This window comes from Temnothorax americanus, unplaced genomic scaffold (assembly GCF_048541705.1).
Source record: "Temnothorax americanus isolate GAGA-0224 unplaced genomic scaffold, ASM4854170v1 Scaffold1, whole genome shotgun sequence".
NCBI classification, from domain to species: domain Eukaryota; kingdom Metazoa; phylum Arthropoda; class Insecta; order Hymenoptera; family Formicidae; genus Temnothorax; species Temnothorax americanus.
Genome location: NW_027509230.1, coordinates 1,266,342 through 1,286,350, shown reverse-complemented (window position 1 = coordinate 1,286,350; position 20,009 = coordinate 1,266,342). Strand labels below are relative to the sequence as shown.

At 43.9% G+C, this 20,009-nt stretch overlaps 2 protein-coding genes across 5 annotated transcripts; both read right to left on the bottom strand.

The window, feature by feature from the left end:
* Nucleotides 1–166: 166 nt before the first annotated feature.
* On the bottom strand, nt 167–3,638 carry LOC143898484 (uncharacterized). Of its 3 annotated transcripts, XM_077408024.1 has the most exons (7): nt 3,532–3,637; nt 3,238–3,442; nt 2,722–2,749; nt 2,430–2,601; nt 2,171–2,257; nt 2,051–2,078; nt 167–1,990 (listed from the first exon to the last, which is right to left on the bottom strand). In XM_077408024.1, the coding sequence occupies exons 2-7, from the start codon at nt 3,314–3,316 to the stop codon at nt 468–470; spliced, it is 1,917 nt and encodes a 638-aa protein (XP_077264150.1). In that variant the 5' UTR covers nt 3,317–3,442; nt 3,532–3,637; the 3' UTR covers nt 167–467. The 3 variants fall into 3 exon arrangements, with proteins under 3 accessions (XP_077264150.1, XP_077264132.1, XP_077264143.1); XM_077408006.1 differs by having other exon boundaries at nt 167–2,078; nt 3,532–3,638; XM_077408017.1 differs by having other exon boundaries at nt 167–2,078; nt 3,238–3,589.
* A 226-nt stretch (nt 3,639–3,864) lies between these two features.
* On the bottom strand, nt 3,865–19,889 carry Hml (hemolectin). Of its 2 annotated transcripts, none has more exons than XM_077407797.1 (29): nt 19,697–19,889; nt 19,398–19,550; nt 18,911–19,038; nt 18,642–18,801; nt 18,437–18,564; nt 18,260–18,355; nt 17,746–18,098; nt 16,992–17,580; nt 16,584–16,871; nt 16,056–16,486; nt 15,676–15,937; nt 15,350–15,580; nt 15,051–15,276; nt 14,773–14,978; nt 14,332–14,697; nt 13,802–14,140; nt 10,552–13,682; nt 9,070–10,445; nt 7,672–8,867; nt 6,973–7,326; nt 6,626–6,739; nt 6,307–6,528; nt 5,791–6,068; nt 5,357–5,635; nt 5,013–5,273; nt 4,769–4,921; nt 4,507–4,630; nt 4,271–4,423; nt 3,865–4,177 (listed from the first exon to the last, which is right to left on the bottom strand). In XM_077407797.1, exons 1-29 carry the CDS (start codon nt 19,798–19,800, stop codon nt 3,987–3,989), a joined length of 11,892 nt encoding a protein of 3,963 aa, XP_077263923.1. In that variant the 5' UTR covers nt 19,801–19,889; the 3' UTR covers nt 3,865–3,986. The 2 variants fall into 2 exon arrangements, with proteins under 2 accessions (XP_077263923.1, XP_077263932.1); XM_077407806.1 differs by having other exon boundaries at nt 16,992–17,562.
* Between the last annotated feature and the right edge of the window lie 120 nt (nt 19,890–20,009).

Genomic DNA, 20,009 nt, shown 5'->3' with positions numbered 1-20,009 from the left:
TAAATACCATATATTATTCATTAAATTAAAAGACGTTGATACAGAAAAAATGTATATTTGATTTATGTTAGCGTGTTGAATATTTAAATTATAAAACAAATGATCCGCTAAAGTTATGACGGTTGAGTAACGATTTTGTCATATTTAGATTAAAGTGTCGTACACATAGAATTGAGTTTTTTAATCGAAGTTCCTTTTTTTGCATCATGCGATATATTTTTATGCCCATAATTCACGTTCTGGTATTGGCTCTCTTTGTCGAGTTACGCTGTCGAATTAATGAGGTTCATTAACATCGAACTTAATAAGAATCTTCATTTAGTTACATAAACATGATCTATATTAAGAACCTGATTAGGTACATCAGTCGTATAAAGATTTGGATATTTACAGATAGCAGAAACGTGTCATTATCACAGAGCGTATATTTAAATACATATCACTATAAGTCCGCAAATGGCATCCAGTCACCTTATATCTTTAGTAGGAGGCTTGAGTGGTATTTTGCCGATAATAAATTTCTCAGCCAAGAACATATTCTTTTCATCGTCCGTTAATGCACTATCCACACTGTAAATGGTTTCATCGATGACGGTGCTGGTTGCAGTGGTGTTGAACGGTGATTTTCCAAACGGAGAAGCGTTGACGTTAGACTGATTTTGCGCGATTCCAAACGGTGAACCGCCTTGTTGCATCCGCGGTGCAAATGGGTTTGCGGTCGTTGACGTAGGAGTTGTGCCAGCAGTCGGACCGAACGGAGAGGAAGTGTTGACATTGCCGAATGTCGGTGCGGGAAACAGCGACGGGTTTGGAACGGTCCCGTTGGAGGTTGCAAAGGTAGTTCCTACGTTTGCAAATATCGATTGGGAAGCTGTCTCCGTGGTGCCAAACGTGCTATTTGTACTTGGAACGGCCACGCCGAATCCCGTGCCGGCAAACGGCGCCGAGCTCACGCTTGTAGAATCAAATTGCTGCGAGCTAGTGGTGACGAACGGGCCGCTGATCGCGACAGCTGGCGCGCCAAACGACATAGTGCCTACCGGCACGGTGGGGTCGGTGTTTTGCGCACCAAAGACATTCGGAGCGGATACCGTCGTCCCGAAGGTGGTATTGTTGCTGGGCTGTTGATTCAGATCAAAAGCCGGCGCCGTGGTAGCGACGGATGCACCGAAACCTGACGTCGTGGATACAACGGACGTACCGAAAGCCGGCGTTGTGATGGCGGCTGCCGCGCCAAAAGCCGGCGTCGCGGTGACCGTGGATCCGCCGAAGATACCGCTCGTGGATATCGCGGGAGCGCCGAACGTTTGACCGCCGCCGAACATCGCGTTGCCAGCGGGATTGTTGGCATAGTTAGGAGTTACCCCCGCGAAAACGGGCGCTCCGCCGAACGCAGGCACCTGCGATTTCGGCTGAGTGAATACCCCGCCGTTGAAAGAGCCGGACGACGACGAGGTAGAGACGCCGAAGACCGAGTTTGTCTGTAATCCAGCGGCGGAGCCGCCGAACAAGCTGGGGGCGGTGGTCGTCGCCCCGCCAAATAGCGAAGTGTTCGCCTGCGACGTCGGATTGTTGAACAGCGAGGTGGTGGGCGCGTTGCCGAGCTGGGCCGTCCCGCCGAATACATTGTTGTTTTGACCGAACACATTTTGAGACGTTCCGCCGAAGACTGGATTGTTTTGAGGCGTTCCAAACGTCGGCGCGCTGTTCTGTACGCCGCTGAAGGATGTCGACGTGCTCGGTGTTCCGAAAATGGAGCCAGCACCGCTCGTCGCAGTACCAAATCCGCCGATATTGTTTCCGAAATTCGTCGCACCGCCAAATACGGACGTTGTATTATTATTGTTATTAGACTTTCCGAATATCGACGATGCGTTACTCGACGAGGTAAATCCACCTCCGCCAAATGGATTATTACTTTGCACGCCGAACGATGCGTTTCCAAATACGTTATTAGTCGACGTGTTATTGACTAGGTTCAGTTGAGGAGCTGCAAAGGATAAAGCAGATGATTTTCCGGCTGTTTTACTATTGCTTGCATTCAACCCACCTTTTTGGCCACTTCCCAAAAGTTTTTTCTAAAACACAATTATATTGTTAAATATAATCAACAGGTTTTCTTCCGCTGATCAAAGCGATTATATGGAGAAAATCATGTCGTTTGACATACCAGCACTGAGATTGTCTCTCGCGAGGGATTTTTCAGCATCTCTCTTTTCGCCTTCATGTCTTGGCACAATTGTTGATAGTGTAGTTTCTGAAAGGCAATATGCAAAGATAGCCTGATATTCGATACGCTTATGAACGCACTTTTATGGCTTATCTGGGCAACAGAAATGTCGAAAAGATTTTTTTTCCCCAAGGATCCTTTAGATGTCTTTTACGGCTCCGTGTTGCTCGAATAACCCATAGACATAATCCTAACTAACCGCCTGTTCGACCATGCCGTTCTTCTGTGCGTGATATATCTCCCATCGGACTTCCTCTGGGGACAAGTCCTCCATATCCGGGATACAGGGACGTTCTTTGAGCGGCGCGAAGCACGACAACAACCACTGTCCGCCTCGTTCGGCAAGAAGCACCTCCTTGGCCACCAAGATACTGATGTGTGTACAGACCAAAGAAAAAAGAAATAAACATCATTCTTAGCTTAAGTATACATATTTATATACGTGAATGGAAACTCGCACATACACATGCAAACTTTATGCGATTACTTACACGATATCATCGTCGTTCTTGGTGTTGCCTGTTTGGAAAAATAAACAACAATGTTATTTAATGTTATTCAACGCCAGTAAAAATGGGGATGACGCGTGGCTCCATGTGTCCACGAAAGATTAGTAACTAAAAGGCCGTCGTTCGATCCCGGTCTTTATTCCCCCGCATATTCCTCGATTAAGGGCCGGTTGTTCCAACCTATTGGTAAGCTACCTGATAGTTAAATCACATGTCTATCTTTGTTCAATGTAAAAGATAAACAAAGACATACATATGATTTAACTATTAGGTAGTTTAGCAACAGGCTGGAACAACTAGCCCTAAGAGGATTCTCCGTTTAAGGGGAGAAGAAAAATTCAGAAAGAGAGTAAAAGAGTTAATTGTGAACTAGAATATCTGTATCGTATTGCCCCTAAAGGAGAGGCAGGACGCATCTTAATTTCCCTCAGCCAAGGGAAAAACTTCGAGAAACCCGGAGCAAGTGAAAAGGCCAAGTGAAAATAACGTCTTTCTTACCGAAATGATTTATGTGCTCGTACTGACAATATTGTCCGTAACGACAATTGCCTTGCCGATAAAATTTGCAGATAACCATTGTGCTCCACACCGAAGACGAAGAAAGACAAGGGAAAATGCTTCTTCCCGCCTTCCGTCGCGTCAACGTCGTCCTTATCGAAACGCACGGCACACGGCACCGCTCTTGTACCCTTCCGCTTCCCTCCTTTTATAAAATACGAACTTTAGCTTTGTTTCAAAAAATAGTTTTCTCACATATAATCCTTGGCATGTAAGTATAGTTTTGTAATTTACGTCGCTATATTTTTCTTCTGGTTCTCCATTCACGTGTACGAAGAAACGCTTGTAGCAGTTGTAGTTGTAGCTATTGTAGCATCTTTACGGCTTTTGGGGAACTTCATAACAAGATGCGCAGTTCGACGGTATTTATCGGTAAAGCAGTTCTGTTCGATATTTAGCAATTACAGAGATATCACTTTATCGACATCTCTCTACAAGAAATATAATAATTATAGCGAAAATACGAATTTATTTGACAAAGCTAAAAAAATGTTTTTCTTTTGCGTTGCAGAGATTTGCCTAATATAAAGTTAACAGGTTATTCGTAATCAATAAAAAAACGAAAGATTATTAAAATATTTCTTTATTTTGCATATTAGAAAAAATACAGGAGAGTATATTTTATTATTTAAAAATACATGAATAAAAAAAAGTAAATGTGGCCAAGCCAGCGTAGGATCTTTCATAGATTAACCCTTGGTCTTTGTCTTCTTATTTTCGTTTTTAATGTCCAAGGAAGCACAATTTTGGCAAGAGCAAGAACGCGGAATTGTTAATTGTTTCCTCAATCTTCTGCCGTCTTCGCATATCAAATTAGCAACGATACCCATGTATTCCTTCACTTGACAGCAATGACAATCGTTCACTTGATTCCAATTTTCTGTGCGAGAAAAGAAAAACGAGATAAGAGTCGAATAACTGACCATTGTCACAAAACGTAATAGAAAATTTTAATTTGATTTTGCATCGTTACCATTGTCAAAGAATGTCGAAGACTGGCATGATCCGCTACATCGTTTAACACCCTTAATAGCATCCACATTTTTACATTTCCCATATAACGGATGATTTACAACCAGCATGCCTACAGTACTGTTTGCATCCATGAAAACTGCCTCGCATGTTTCTAAGGAATAATTAAGAAACATTAATTAATCTTTATCAGGGATATTCCGGGAAAAAAAATGCTTATTTTTTTTTTATACTTACCCTTAACTTGATCTTTTATATTAGTGCTTATGTTACATCGTTTACAGCATTGATCATGATAAATCAATTTGTCAGGGCAATCTGTTACATCTGGGCAAGCAACTGGACTCACGGCGAGAGATAACTAAAATCATTGCAAAATTATAAAACTGATCGTATATATTTATTGTATGTTAATTAATTACATATAATTTAAACTTCTAAAAAAGATATTAATTGCATCTGATCTAGAGACGTTTATTCTTCTTGGGAAATAACTTGCCTGTTCGTTAGTTTCCATACACGTGTATGTGGTGCAATTATCATCGGACGACCATGTCATGCCAGGCGCGTATAGAGTATCCTCAAGCACGCAAAACGCTTGCTTGCATTCCCCGCAGCACTTACCATCTTCTGGTTCCTGATACGACCACCCCTTGAAGATCGATCAACGCGATATTAATGAAACATCTTAAATTTAATAAAAGCACTTAAATGTGTAAGTGCATGTAATCAAATATTCTTACTTGCGCACACTGTTTTGAACACACTTCAACTTCTTTGCGCTTCGTTATATTTGAACCACCCACACACGTCTCAATGACGCAGCTATCTATAAGGGATTTCCACGTTTCTCCAGGTTTATATAATTTTCCGTCATTACGACAAGCTGTCTTAACAATTTCCGGACAACATCTCCCTGAAATTTTGCGTGCTTCTATCTCGAAATCGAATTCCATTTGCGGATCGATTTCCGGGCAAGTCTCAGTATTTGCTTGTAGGTACACCTAAAAATGAATATCCGTGCAACTAAAACCAGTTCATAATTTTATTGATTAGTCGATATTTGGAATTATGTCAGTAATCTTACACTTCCATTTGCGGATTCGCAAAGATACGTTATGCAATGATCGTCCGAGTACCATTGTTCTCCTATATTTTTAAGCGTGCCTTTTACAATGCACGCAACTTGGATACATGTACCACAGCAATTAACACTGGCATTATTAGACTCCTGATATTTGTACCCATAGTCACAAGTAGTATCACATTCTTGGACTTTATTTAATACCTGAATACCACCCGAATCTTTGTCACATTGCATCGTGAGACAAGCATTTTCAGCATTGGGCTTCCAAGTTTCGCCAACCTGTGAGGAATGATATTAGTGATATTTTAAATTGTATTTTAATATTTATATGACATTTATATATTGTATTAATTATATATTGTATTAATATGCATTTTAATAATAATATTAAAAGAATTGATGATATATATACGCATCAAAATGTTGGTTCTTACATTGTATATTTTACTGTTCCATTTGCAGGCAGTACGTTCAAAGATTGGACAGCATTTATCATCCAATACTATTTCTTCCAACACATAATTGTCTATATCAGGGTGTGCGCTCATATTTGAACATTCCGTGAATAAACAATTAGCTTTAGGACCATCATTCGAACTCTCGCACGCGCATGTTTTGCATTTACCATCCTTCCATTCTTCGCCAATTTTTTTCGCTATCACTCGTTGCTTGCCTTGGTCTTCGTTATAAAGACAAACGTCCTTCGGAGGCACTAATGCAAATGTAAAATAATAAAATTAACAATAAAATCAATATTTCCATTTTATAGAATTTATATCTCTTTACAATAAAAATACGTAGTGTTAAAAATATTGATTTCCTAAAAAAATTTGTATGTCCTTTTAAATTACGTTGAATTACGTTTAAATTACGATACTTCTCAGTTCAGCAACGTCCGCATACACATAATTTGACAAAATGCACAAACAACTACAAAAAGAAAAATGTACCACATTCGTAAGTGGGACAACAACTGTCTACAAGCATCGTTGTAACAGCGTTGTAGTAATCCGGACAGTTCGGTACAGGGGGACAAATTCTCGGATCGCATATTTTAGTTGGCCGCGGGCAGCAACCGGATGTATTCATTATCTGTATGAAACCAGGTTGCAGTTGCTCAACTTCGTTTGTAAAATTGTCGAAAATAGGACATTCTTTTGCAGGCAAGCATTCTGTGAAATTACATACGATATTATATACCTGGCAACAAGAATTAGATAAAAACTGATGAATAATTATAGAAGGTGCGGTAACACACGTTATACGTACGACATATAAATTTGTGGCAACCATCGGCGTCGATAATAGCTTTCATTTTCTGGCCAAAGCCACATTCCGGCTCCTGTGACTCAACACATATTGCAGGTGCTGTTGGTTTTGGAGCTACGTGGAAATCGTTAGATTATAAACGGACGTAATAAAATATATTCCTATTCATTGAAATTGCAGCGTCAGACAGCCAGAAGTGTAATTATATATTCTTTAACTTTTGTTATTATATTGATCTTTTACAAATAAATTTTACAAAACTAAAACTTACAATTTTGATAAGTGAATCATATGTATACAAATTACTTAGAAATGTAAATTTCCCGTAGCGTTATATGTTAACTTACCGCACAAATATTTGTTGCAACATCTCTCCTTCGTTCCATTGATGAGTACAGGTGTCATATTTTCCTCGCAGATCGTGTCCAACACAGGACATTCCATCGTTTGGCAGTTCACAACCCCATCATTGCAATTGCATTCAGTGCATTTATCCGGATGCCAGATATCTCCCTGTACATGACCATCCTTGTCACAGACAAAACAATCTTTCTTCGGTATGCAGGAATCATTGTAGAATACGTGATCCACTGGACAAAAGCATCCTTCGACAGGAGCAGATGCGCACTTAAGATTGTCCGAATCTTTTATAGTATTACATGTTTCTTTGCAGCTGGATCCGCATGCTTGGTAGACGAGATCTGAGCGACAAATATATTTGTTTCAGTTAGGAGAATATACTTTTTGGCAATTTGATATTTTATTACAGATTGCTCATTTCTCTGTTATAAATTAAGTTTCAAGTTATTAATTAAATTAATATATGATTAAAAAAGTTTTAAAGATTTTTTTCTGAATAGCAAAAGTGCATTGAAATAAATGCATATAATAATTATTTTAATCAAGAAAAGTTATTTTATAAACTGAATATAAAATATATATAGAATATTCACGAAACATTCTTTGTATAATTTGATTTTCAATTTTGTTTGGCAAATACATTTTTTGGACAAATTCAATAATTAAGATATCAGACAGAAGCTCACGCTTAGGACATTCGTAAGGGCAGATTTCATCGGTTCTCCAATCTGGACATAATCCAGCTTCCGAACACTTCCTCGCATACATCTCTATGCTGTCGCAATAGTTTCCGCCGGTGCACAACGCATCGTGACAGCAATCTAAATATGGTTTTGGATCGACAATGCTGTAACACTGCTCGAACGCCGCTAAATCTAGAAGAATCTTTGTGCAAGGATCTTCTTCCGCTGGCGGTGGCGTACACTGAGGTTGACGATTGCTGGAACATGTCTGATCGTTCAGGCCCAACTGCGTTGACAGATCCTCGACTAACCAGGATCTGCCGAACTCCTCGGCGTCATCGGTGATCTCCCCGTTGCGTTTCTTGAAACCACTTTCGGCATCGGCGTTGCAGTTGCCGCACAAACCCTCGGTATCATCGCTAAAGATATGCGAAGGAAGTTTCAAGGTAAACGCGAAATTCTGTTGAAAGGCGACGAGTTCCAATTGGATGGACGGTATGAGCAAAGTCACATCTCCGACGGACATTCGATCCAAAACAATCCATGTGCGGTTGTGCGGGAATTTGTTCACTTGGGAATCATCAATCGTCACCCGCAGATCTTTCGAGCGTTCCGCGCGCTTGATTTGCACCACGTGCTTCTCGTAGAACAGCGTGATAGCCTCCGTGCACGTGCCCGTAACACAATACCCGTTGGTGATGAAGATTTGATATGCGCGAGTCCCGTCCGGACTCTTCGCGATCTCCACATTCCCTGAAAGCAGGTAAGTGCAATTGCCAGCGAATCTGAAGTCCTTGCGATTGAAGCCGATGAATTTAGCGTCGCCAAGGCCATCACACACGCAGTCCCGACACTGCGCTGGCAGCACGCATTCGTTGTCTCGACGCACCAGGCCGTCCGGGCAGAAGCAGCCGGGGAAGCAAACGCCCCGCATTGCCGGACACGGTTCCACCTCGTGCAGATTATCGCAGGTGATCTCGCATTTGCTACGGAAGCAATCCCGATGAATAAACGGCGACGGGCAGCTCGCGGGACAATCGTAAGCGGTTCTCCAATCCGACAACTGATCGGCGCCAAGACCGATGGCAGCTTCGCACTCGCCGACAAAGCTCGTCAGCAGAAGACACCGGCAGCCTTCGTAAGAGCTGTTAGAAGTAGATAGGCAAGAGCACATGCTCTCTACGCAGCGAGACACAAACCTGCGATAATAGTAATAACAATCTATTTTAAGGAAATATATATATATTGTATATTTTTAAATAGTATAATTTATATAGAAACTCATTTAGCATAAGCGGACAAAACTTCGTTTTAAGACCTTAATTTTGTTAACGAATTTTACACTCGTTTTAATCGTTCGAGTTAGCAAATTTCCATTGTTGAATATTTATAAAATACTACCTGTCGACGTCGACGACTGCTGAGCACGCGTCCAATAACATCGGACTCTTCACGGAGTTACAGATTGTCCAACCCTGCTTCTGAACGTCACGCGGACACACGTGCAAATCGCATTCCGTGTCTTCCATCGCCCAGCTATCTCCAAACTGAACGGTGCTCCTCGCTTGCGTACCTTCGGGTGTCTGGCGATCGTTCGCAATATTACCATCGAAGTATCCGCACAGGCCATCCACGCGACCAGCCAGTTTAGCGGCGACGCCGATCTTCACGTTGGTGCCCGAGTCCCAGATCACCCAAAAGCCATAGCGGTGTGAGACAAAGATAATCTTGTCGCCCGTGCGCGAAAGCTCGAAGCCGGGGAAACGATTTCCGAGTCGCACAATCTGCTTGGCCGTGAAGGTATACTCGTCTATGTTCGCGTGCAGATCCGGATAGAGCACGATCGCGTGCTCGTTCAGCATCACCGCCAGGATCCGCGTGCAGGACCGTTGCCCGTACGAGTCGACGCACAGCTTCTCCAGCGTGACGTACCACTCGTTACCGTACATGTCCCGGGCTAGGATGTGATTGCAGATATCGTACTTGTACTCCATATTGTCGAATGTGTTGAACGTTCTGCCTGTGACGTTGCAGATCGCCTCTTGCGGCGACAACGGTCGACAAATGTATTTAGGACACTTGCGCATCTTATACATGCTCATCTTCTCGTACACTACCTCATACTCCGGCGGGCAGAACGCTTCTGGACACTTTACTGGCTTTTCCTCGCCGAGATAGACAGGAGGGCTAGCGGGCACGCAAATAAACTCAGGGCATTGGACGTTCTCCGTTGCTAGTTGACGATCTTGATCCTTCATCGGACGATCATGGAATGGATGCTTCCTGCGTCCCTTCGTCTTTGTGAAACCTTTGTGACCTTTGGATTTTACATTAGTCTTAACATTGTGTTGCGACTTATCGTACAGCCGGGACGCCTTTTTGAAAACTACTCTGTAACCGGGTGGACAAATCGGTTTCTCGCATGGCAGCGGACCAACTGGAGTAGGCCCGACAGTCGTGATTTCCTGCCTGATTGTCCCTGGAGATTGTTCGGTCGCGATAGGTGTCGTGGAAATTATCTTTGGACAATCTGTCTCGTCATCCGGACAATCCTGAACGCCGTCGCACCATGCAGTTTCGTTTATACACACGTCGCTCGTGGCACAGTGCCTGGTGCCCGCTGGGCAAGGTTTGCAGAGGCAAGCGCACAGTTCGCCGACGACAGATCGCAGGCCTGGTTTCGAGCAAGGTTCGCACTTCTTCGGTAAGCACGCAGCTGTTCCGGAGAAGGAGCACACGCATTGCTGGCAATCCTCCGTCTCATACATGCTTCCTACCTGCAATAAGCATTATTGTATATATTTATCGCAGCCTATCCTTAAAAAGTTTATTCCAGGACTTCAATAAATCGCATATTATCGTTATTGTTACTATTGTTATTACCGCGTAAGGAATATGCCCGACTACGCAAGGGCACTCCCGCTTCGGTACACACGACTCTCCGTCCCACCAGTTGAAATCCTCGCATCTGCAGCCTTCATCGTTCGACGTTTGATCAATCCCATCGCACACATTGCACTCTCGATCGACGGATATTGTTGTCGATTTGGCTGTCGTTGTTATTGGATACGATAAAAAGCAGCCCAGAACTTCGACCTTCAACGCAACGTGATTGTGCCACTTGACGGGTTGTATCCTCAAAAATTTCGCGTGCAACGGCCTCTCGAAGAATGTCGTCCGTCGGCTTTCCGCGTCAAAATTGCCGAGGAACACCTTCTCGACCCCGTTCTCATCGACGACCGGATTCCAGTGTCGTTCGTCGTTGCTGTAGAATATTTTGTAAGCAGTCGTCCAAGCGCCGTCGCCACCCTTGGTCGTGACTCCGGTCAGATTTCGAGCCTCCAGGAAGTCGAATTGAACGTATTGATGAGGATTGTCCAAAGCCGCGCGCCACGCACCTTCCACGGATAACCGAAGATGTTGAACCAGCTGTGGCGAGCTCGACACTGAAACCTGCTGGATGATCATCAATCCGTTGTCCAATCCCATCGGATCCTCGCACACCGGTCGCACGATCTTCTCGGAAGTCGTTGTCTTCATCGTAGTCATTGACATCGCGCGATCCTGACAACCCAGCACTTCCACTTTGATCGCAATCCCGTTGTGCCACGTCAGCGGATTGATGCGAACAACCCTCGCCTCCACCGGTTGATAGAATTTTTGCTTCACGGACTGGACCTTGTCGACGGGCCCTCTGAATACGCGTGGATGTTTTTCATGGTCGAGCACGTATGAGAAGGTCTGGCCGTCCTCCGAGAAGAGCATCTTGTAACTGGTTACAAATTTATCCTCGGTAACGCCGCCTTGCAAGATCACACCGTAAATCGGTTCAGGTTTATTGAACTCGATGTCAAGCCACTGATTTGCGTTAGTCGTCTCAGGTTCCCAGAACTTCTTGGGTAGCAGCAATGTTCCTTCCGTCTGTACTAACAGATCCTCGGATAGTAAAACGGGCTTCTTACTGCTGCTAGTATGGACAGTCACTTCCTTCCGCAGATTTTGTATCAGTGGTACGTAGTCGGCATCATCGCATTCCCCGGGTGGAGTGACCGTGCTGTGTAAAAGAATTGTTTCGACGGATGACGAGGTGACTGGTGATGTCCCCCAAGTGTTTTCAGAGGTTGTACTGAGCGGTGGTTGCGCGGTAACAGTTGTTTCCGGTCCCTTTCCCGTCCCTACCGTCACCTCGTGGCCTGAGATGTTATAGCAGAAAGTCGTGTCGCATGTGTAATAATTATTGATGCATTGGCAGGTCTCGCAGTCGGACTCCTTCCTGATAGCACCGGGCGCGACCGAGCTTCCATCGTGGGACCTACAAGAGCAGTGACTCGCCTCCACGCAAATGACACCGTCTCTCCAGAACGTGTGCGAGGGACACGTTGGTCGGTCGATCGGGACGCATCCGGAAACGCAATTGGTACCTTCGCCACAATGACCCTGCGTCATCAGGATGTGACGATAGTATTGGCATGCTCTGTCGCACTGGATCGCGCATTCGCTCCACGCCTCGCCGTCCTTGCACACGTTCGTGGTCGATACGATTTTTTTCACTGTAGTCGACACCGTGTTCTCGTAGTGGCTGCCAGTGTTGCTGCTCCACTCGATTTTGCCGCTGGTTGGCGTAGTTCGTCCGGATGCTGAACATTCTGGTCGCGTGCGTAAAACCTCCGTCGGCCAATCACATGTCTGGGTCTCCGAATTGTAAAGAGTGCCGGGACCGCACGACTTTTCCACCAGTTCGTGCCCCGTCGATGTGGGAACACACTGATAAAACAGCTGACAGTTCGTCGGATGTGGTGAATTGGGATTCGCGACGTCGCATTTCAGACCTTGTTTCTCCCCGGCCATCGTGCTGACCTCCGTTGTCACGTTTTCGACACCGTGCGTAGTCGATTCGGAGCAGCGGCACAACACGCTAATCTCGAAGTCCATGCAAGGAAGATTCGGGTGTGATTGGCAGTACAAGCCACGCTCCAGGCTGCACTCCACGTCCAGGCCGGTCTCCTTTGGGCTCAAGTGTCCCTTGACGGATCTGCATTTTATATCAACGATGTGCTTCCTATCGCAAACTGCGAGTCCGTTTGCGTTGGCGAGATCCATCGAATTGGGCAACGGCTCTACGTCCAAGAACTTCTTCCCTTTCACCATTGGATCCTTGTTGATCCACGTGGTCCAGCCGTCCACGCATTTCTGGGGCTCTGCCCCAGCAGCAGTAATAGCAGTGGTAGTGGCGATGCTGGTACAAGCTTCTCCCTTGCAGGTCACTCTGCCGCGGCTGCAAAAGCAGCTGTGGCAATCATCGCCACTGATTCTATCACCCTCGTAGTATGTCACCCCATTGAGCTCGGTGCAGAAAGGTTTCGCGCACGTCGATCTGGGTATACACTCCGTGTAACTGGAATTTCGGTACACTTGACCTTCGGGACAAGGCTGGAACTGGCAGCCCTCCACGCACGTATCCTCTGCGCACAGATGTGAGCCGTCTTTTACGGTCATAGAGTTATCACACGTCTCACGTGGACAGGTCGAGACGCAGGGTGAATACGTGCTGCATTTTTCGTCGCATTGTAATGGGCAGAGCTCTTGCGTTCGCCATTTCACGGGAACACCCCGTACGTTGCATTCGTGCGCGTACGCGGCTAACGCTGTGCACATGCACTCGCAGTCGCCACCGGCGTCGCAGCTGCACGCGTCGAAGATGCAATTGCGCAGGTATGATTCGACCTCCACTTCTGAGTGACACGGCGAGAATAACGGCGACTTCAGCACGTCGCATTGCCGTAGCGACCACAGCTTACGTTCTGGATGTTGCTCGCAGGCGTCACCCTGCACGTCCTTCGGTTCGGGACAAAACGTATCCTTTTTCCACGAGTCGCCGAACAAATTAACGGAAGCCTCGGATATCCCGCCGGATGGTGTCTTAAAGTCGTCCTCGGCGTTGTTGTTGTAGTCGCCACATAGACCCATCGTGCGACCCTTCCATTCCGGGTTCAATCTTACGTAGACTCTGGTACCTAATCAAAAGAATTACCAAAAACTGTCTTCAAAAATTCAACCGATTTACATTAAGATTTAGACAATCAAAAATTCAACCGATTTACATTAAGATTTAGACAATCTGCACAGTGCTTACCCTTGTCCCATTGTAAAACTAATCCTAAATCTGGCACGTCGACGAATACAAAGAGACCAGCGGTCCTTATCGACAGTCTCTTAAAAGGTCCCTTAGGTAGCGCTTTCCCTTTGGTTAAAACTAGCTCTTCCTGTTGTTCACCGCTGCCAATCGTAAGCTTAATCGATTTCGAGCATGCAACTCCATTTGTACCGCAGGGTACGTTCTGAATCGAGACATCGAAACAATCTTCCTTGTTCAGCGCACTCTTCACTAGGACATAGTCGCATACACCTTGGAAATCATATGTTTTACCATCAAATGTCTTATAATGCGAATCGCCCCATACAGAACAGACTCCTGCGAAAAGAATATTATTTCAGCATAAAAATATGATGTGAGATTGAGATAGAGTAGAGTAAATCAAATTCTCTTTCGTTTGAAGCGATACAATATATACTTGTTAACAAAGTTGAGAAATAAATAAAACATACAAAGAAATAATGAAAACAGTTTTAATTAATAGCGAGTTAGCGTAGAAGAAAAATCACCTGCACAAATTCTGTCCGTGCACTTCCACTTGGTGCCCTCGCACATGCAAGTATTACACTCGGCCTGTATAACCGAGCCTTGTTTGTAGCTCTTTCCGCCGTGATGACAAGGACAGTCCTCTTCTTTGATGCATGCACCATTCGGCGCATCTAAGACATATCCGGATTTGCAGATACAACCAGACGTGCACACCGATGGCGTTTGGTCGTTCCGTATGTGCATGTTGCTGCAAGTTCTCTGCTTCGTCGGCTCGCAGTCCGTCACCTCCAGATGCTTGCCAGCCTGACAAACGGAAAGCAGTTCCGTGACCGGTGGATAATCTCGAATCTCGTCTGGCGTTGCCAACCGGCACTCCCATACGCCACCTGTAAGACCAATGTAGAATAAAATTTTACGATACGAAATACTACCGGGAGCAGATTCGTGCTTTAGACACCCACCTACACAAGAGCAAAACTCTTGTCCCTTGTTGCCCGGGCGGACTTCTCGATGATTAGGCTTGTACTCGCGACTCGCGTGCATGCAAAGACACTGAGCGATCGGGATGCACTCGCCGTTCACGTCTAACGTCTGGCCGTCTGGACAATTGCAACCTTCCACGCACTCCTGCTTGCAGTCCCGATAAAAGGAGATGTCCGCGCACGATCTGCATCGATAAATTGAGCGTGCGAAAAGCAACTCGAGAAGCAAGTGCAGTGAATACGTTACAACGTGCTACCTTGCGCAACTGTTTCCACAGATTTGATAGGTTTGTCCGCCGCTGCAATGAATTTTACACTCGCCGATTTCAGTACGCCACGAAAGTTTCACACCGAGCGCCGCGCAATCTTTCGCATATGCTGCTAACATGGGGCAGAGGCACGATTTTATATCAGCGTCGCACGCGCACATGTCGTACATGCAGTCCCGATGAAATTCCGTTGGATCAACATACCAATGACAATCTGAAGTAACAGGAAAATAGTGAGATTATTCGAGAAACTATCTATATAGATATAAAAAAAGTTTTATATATACCTGAGAAAATATCGCTATGTATCTTGGAACAGTGTTCTTCCGCGGTTGCTCGCCTTTGAGGATTCAACTCGCAGGGATGTTTCGGTTCGCTCTCGGACTCATCAACGCAATATTCACTTGTCTTCCATTTATTAGCGAAAGCAATCGCCGCGGGTTCTATATCACCGTCAGGCGTTATAAAATCATCCTTTTGATTTTCGGTAAACGTTCCGCAAAGTCCTTTCGTTCGACCTGAATAATCGTGGTTCAATCAGAAATATTCTTTGAAGATACAATAACATAGGTAATTCTTATTATAATGATAGAACATAAGACAAAGAGTTTACCGTGAAATTCAGCAGGAGCGTTAATGTAAACGCGCGATACACCATCCCACCACACTTCCAAAGCATTTGGTAGGTGAATCACCATAAATATGCTGCTTGCAATTCGTATTCGGGCACCATCAAATAGCATCGGGAACTTCATTATTTCATCACCATTTATCGTGATCTGGCGATTCTGCTTTAATTTTATAGAGGTATCCCTGAAAGTGACTATAACAGCCTTGACGCACGATGGGGAGTCTGTAGAGGCAAAACCCATTCTCTAAAATAAATCATAATTAATTAGAAATTACTAATAGGTGGGGAAATAAGTAATGTAATAGAATTAATAAAAGTTCAATATGACAAGTTTCTTCAACAAGAGAGAAATTTTCTCTGACCTCGGATATCGTTCCGGAACACGGGACGTTTTCGCTCTCGATCGTATAATTTTCCCCCTTCATCAAGTAATATTTGCATTTTCCCATGAAATCGTAGTGTTTGCCGTCGAACGTGGTATAATGCGGGTCGCCCAAGACGGCGCATCTGGCACCGCATCGTATTTGCGTGCACACCCACTTGCCGGAAGTGCACGTGCAAGTGTTGCAGCCCTTCGGCACGCTCGTGCCTGGTTGGAACAGTTTGCCTCTCAATCTGCACGGGCATTCCTCCGGAGAGACGCATTTGCCTTGGTGCTCCAAGGTGCCTGCCGGACAGAAACAGCCTTCCTCGCACTCGGAACTCTCGCTCGTCGCTTCGATACCGGAAGAACAAGACGCTTCCACCTTTGGACCGCATGACATGTACACTCGTCCACTGTCACAGGTAATCGCTAAAAGTAATTTATTTATTTATTTATTTAGGAATAGTAATTGTAATTGAGTAAGACAACGAGTAAGTAACGTTTATAAAATATTTTATTAACTCACGACAAGTATCATCGTTTCTCCACGCGATTAATCGCGCGATTCCTTTGTAAGCGCATTGGCGGATATAAACATCCATGGTATCGCAAGCGCATTTCCTTCTGTCATCGTGTTTGCATGCACAATAATCCCACAAGCATGCATCGGCCAGTTCAGAAAAATTGATTGTATCAGCGCAAGCCTTGAATTTATGGTTCGAGAGTAACTTAGTGCAGAACTGGAAGGCATCACGAGCAAATTCATCTCTCGATTCACACGCGTGTTGTACACTCGGATAATCGTCGCATGGTTCTATAAAATAAAGTACGTCGTAACACGTTAAAACAATTGTCTATTAACGTGAATATTTTACGTAAAATAATTTATCATTTACAAAGTGCAGACTAAAAATGTAATTGTCATTATCGTTACCATCGAAACTTTTGACGCGCCAGGAACTTGCCAACGCCGGTACAGTTTCAGCGTAACTTCCGCTCTTCATTAAGAATTCGTCGTTCGGATCGTCATTCATAGTACCGCACAGACCGGCCGTTTTGTTCCACATACTCTCGGAAGCCTCAATCTGCAGTAGCAAGGCGCCGTCCCACTTCAGCTTCACGCCCAGCGAGTCGAGGGAGACGAGGATGAAATGCGCGGACTTGTCCACGCGCAATCCAGGCAAGTACACCGGTATCGGCAGCGATCGTTTGTCGTTGGAAAACATCGGCATACCTGTATCGTCGCTGGTGAGTACGTACTTCTTGTCATGCACGAACAGTTTCACGATCTTGGAGCAATGACGATCCGATCCGGTTCTGCAGCCCGGGCCATTCGACGCGATAATTGTACAAACACTGTCTTGCGTATCTCGAAGAAGCGTGTGCGAGCAATCGCTATCGAAGCTGTAGATTCTATCGTCGAAGGTCTTGTAGTGCGTGCCTCCCCAAATAAAGCACGTCTTCGGTCTCGATCGACTCATCTCAAATACCATTACGCGATCGTCCTGAGTATTAAATCGAATCTGTAATGTTTCATACCGTATAAATTATTTATATCATTCACTCTATTTTTTAATTTGGTAAACATAGTTTTTTTTGCATGTAACACACTTTTAGTATCTATTACGTATCTAAATTTTATTGATATTGAATGAATCGTGTTTTCATAAATGTGAATAACTATTTACTGGATGTGAGGACGCGTCACTGCCGTGAATCCTGTAATTTTCACCATAAATCTCCTGCTTTATTTTGGCGTCGTAAACATTTTCCATTGACCAGGAGTGATTCGATTCCCGTACGTAGGTGTTGTGGAAGGTGCCGTATGAGATAATCTTGATGTTATTTTCGACCTTGCATTGCGGTACGGGCTGCGGTTCAAAAATCCCCTTGTCGTAGGTGCAAATGTAAACTGAGGAAGCTGGGAACTCGAATTCTATTCCCGGTGGACAGTACAGCGTGCAGGAATACGTATCGCCGGAATCTCTGCAGTGATATCCACCATTGAAGTGTAGTTTCTCGGCATCGCAAACATCGGCAGCTGCCATCCATACATGTTGAGTAAATATAAAATTTGAAAAAAATAAATTATAAACATGTAACACGAAAAAAATTTATTTAATAAAGTTTATTTTCGCATATATATTTTCCGTTAAATAAAACTGGAACTACTACGAATTATAAAGACATCTCTTCACTTACAGTATTGACACTGAGGTCCCCGATAATCCTGCGGGCATTGGCATACATTCATCGGCAGACAATTGCCACCATTTTGACAGGGTGGATCACACACAGCTGTAGAGACACAATTTTGTTAAAGAGACTATGTGCCCGATTTTACATGGCGTATAGAGATTTCAATAGTTATACGCATACGTTCGCAATCCGGAATTGAGACCCAGTCGCTTCTGGTTGGCATCCAACTCCCGTTCTTGCAGATTAGATTAGCGACCGATGAGCCGTCAGGAAAAGTAAAATGTTCCATACAGGATACGGTGCATGTTCTCAAAAAAAAGCGAAAAAAAATTAATAATTTTTACTTGCAGAAATGTAAAATCTAATCTATACACATTATACTCACTTCGAATTACATCTTTTATAGGAATTGAGCACGGGCGGAGAATAATTCAGACACGGTTTATCTTCGAATTGGCACTGCGGGCCAGTAAAGTGAGTAGAACAGTCGCAATGATGAGGCGCAACGCATATCCCATTATTTTGACATTCCGGCATGCAGATCGCTATCGAAAGATTTAACGTGCGATTTAGATCGCGAAGATATTTTGTTTCGTTTCTCGATCTTCTACATCTATTATAAATTAAATATAGATTTGCTTTTGCTATACGTACGTTCACAATGTGGTATCGAGTTCCACTCGGTTCCTCCAATGTGCCATTCCTTATCAACGCAAGTAATTGTCAGTTGAGCTGCGCCGTTCGGAAATTTGTAATCCGATGCACAACTTGCGATACAACCGCTATTCACAAAGAATTGTTACATCTATCATATTTCTTTAACGTATATTATACGTTACACTTCAATTCGTTGAATTAAAAATAACTCGTAATCTTTATATCTTAAAGAATTTATAATATTGCAAATATCTATTTAAAAAATTACAAGAAAATTTTTGTCAATTTATCTATCGGGTAATTTAAACGTGAGTTAAAATTTGTAATATCATCTTCATCATTTCAACTTTTCAATATATAGGGCCGATTTCACAGTCTCCGATTAACTTGATCATCCGATTAAAGGAGACAGTTAGAAAGAGATGCAGAGTGAGTTAATCGGAGGATCAAATTAATCGGAGACTGTAAAATCGGCTCATAGTACCTGTCCAGAGAACATTTTATTTTGCCGTTTACAGGCGCGCCTGGTCTACGTGTACAACCCCCTGCGAATACGCGTTTTCCTCCTTTGCTGCTTTTAACATTGTAGAAACCGCCGATCACTGAATCTGGGGCATCATCCAGCATGTCCTCCTCCCTAATACACGAGAAAAATTTGTAGAGACAGGAAATTTTTAATACAATTCACATAATTTGTTTCTTAAGAAAAGCAGAATGTAGTCATTTTACATATTAAAAAAAAGAATTTCTGTTTTTACAATAGAAGATGTACAATATACTAACTCATTTGCTTCTTGCGCGTCCATATCCCCTGAATATCCATGTTTTATATTGCTCGCAATGATAATCAGCACGAACAAACGCTTGAGTATCTGCAACGGTATCATGATACCAGCGCGAATTTCGTGTTCACGTGCCAGACGAAGTTTAACTTGTATTTTCGACGAAGCTCGTGGACCAAGTAACACTTTTAAAAAGCGCAAATCGGAGAGAACAGCCCTTTTATATATCTACCTCTAGAAGGAAACGGATAAGTGATAAGCTCAAGTTGCACTTGATAAACGAGAAAGATGAAAAATGTGGGTCAGTCGGTCGT

Bases quoted from the DNA above. Each gene is read 5' to 3' on its own strand.
- LOC143898484 (XM_077408006.1), bottom strand. From the start codon at position 3,316: ATGGTTATCTGCAAATTTTATCGGCAAGGCAATTGTCGTTACGGACAA. The intron at 2,602-2,721 runs GTAAGTAATCGC...TACACACATCAG, and splicing joins AAGAACGACGATGATATCGT to TATCTTGGTGGCCAAGGAGG. The intron at 2,258-2,429 runs GTTAGTTAGGAT...ATTGCCTTTCAG, and splicing joins ACGGCATGGTCGAACAGGCG to AAACTACACTATCAACAATT.
- Hml (XM_077407797.1), bottom strand. From the start codon at position 19,800: ATGATACCGTTGCAGATACTCAAGCGTTTGTTCGTGCTGATTATCATT. The intron at 10,446-10,551 runs GTAATAACAATA...TGCTTATTGCAG, and splicing joins TCGGGCATATTCCTTACGCG to GTAGGAAGCATGTATGAGAC. The intron at 6,069-6,306 runs GTACATTTTTCT...CATTTGCATTAG, and splicing joins TTGTCCCACTTACGAATGTG to TGCCTCCGAAGGACGTTTGT.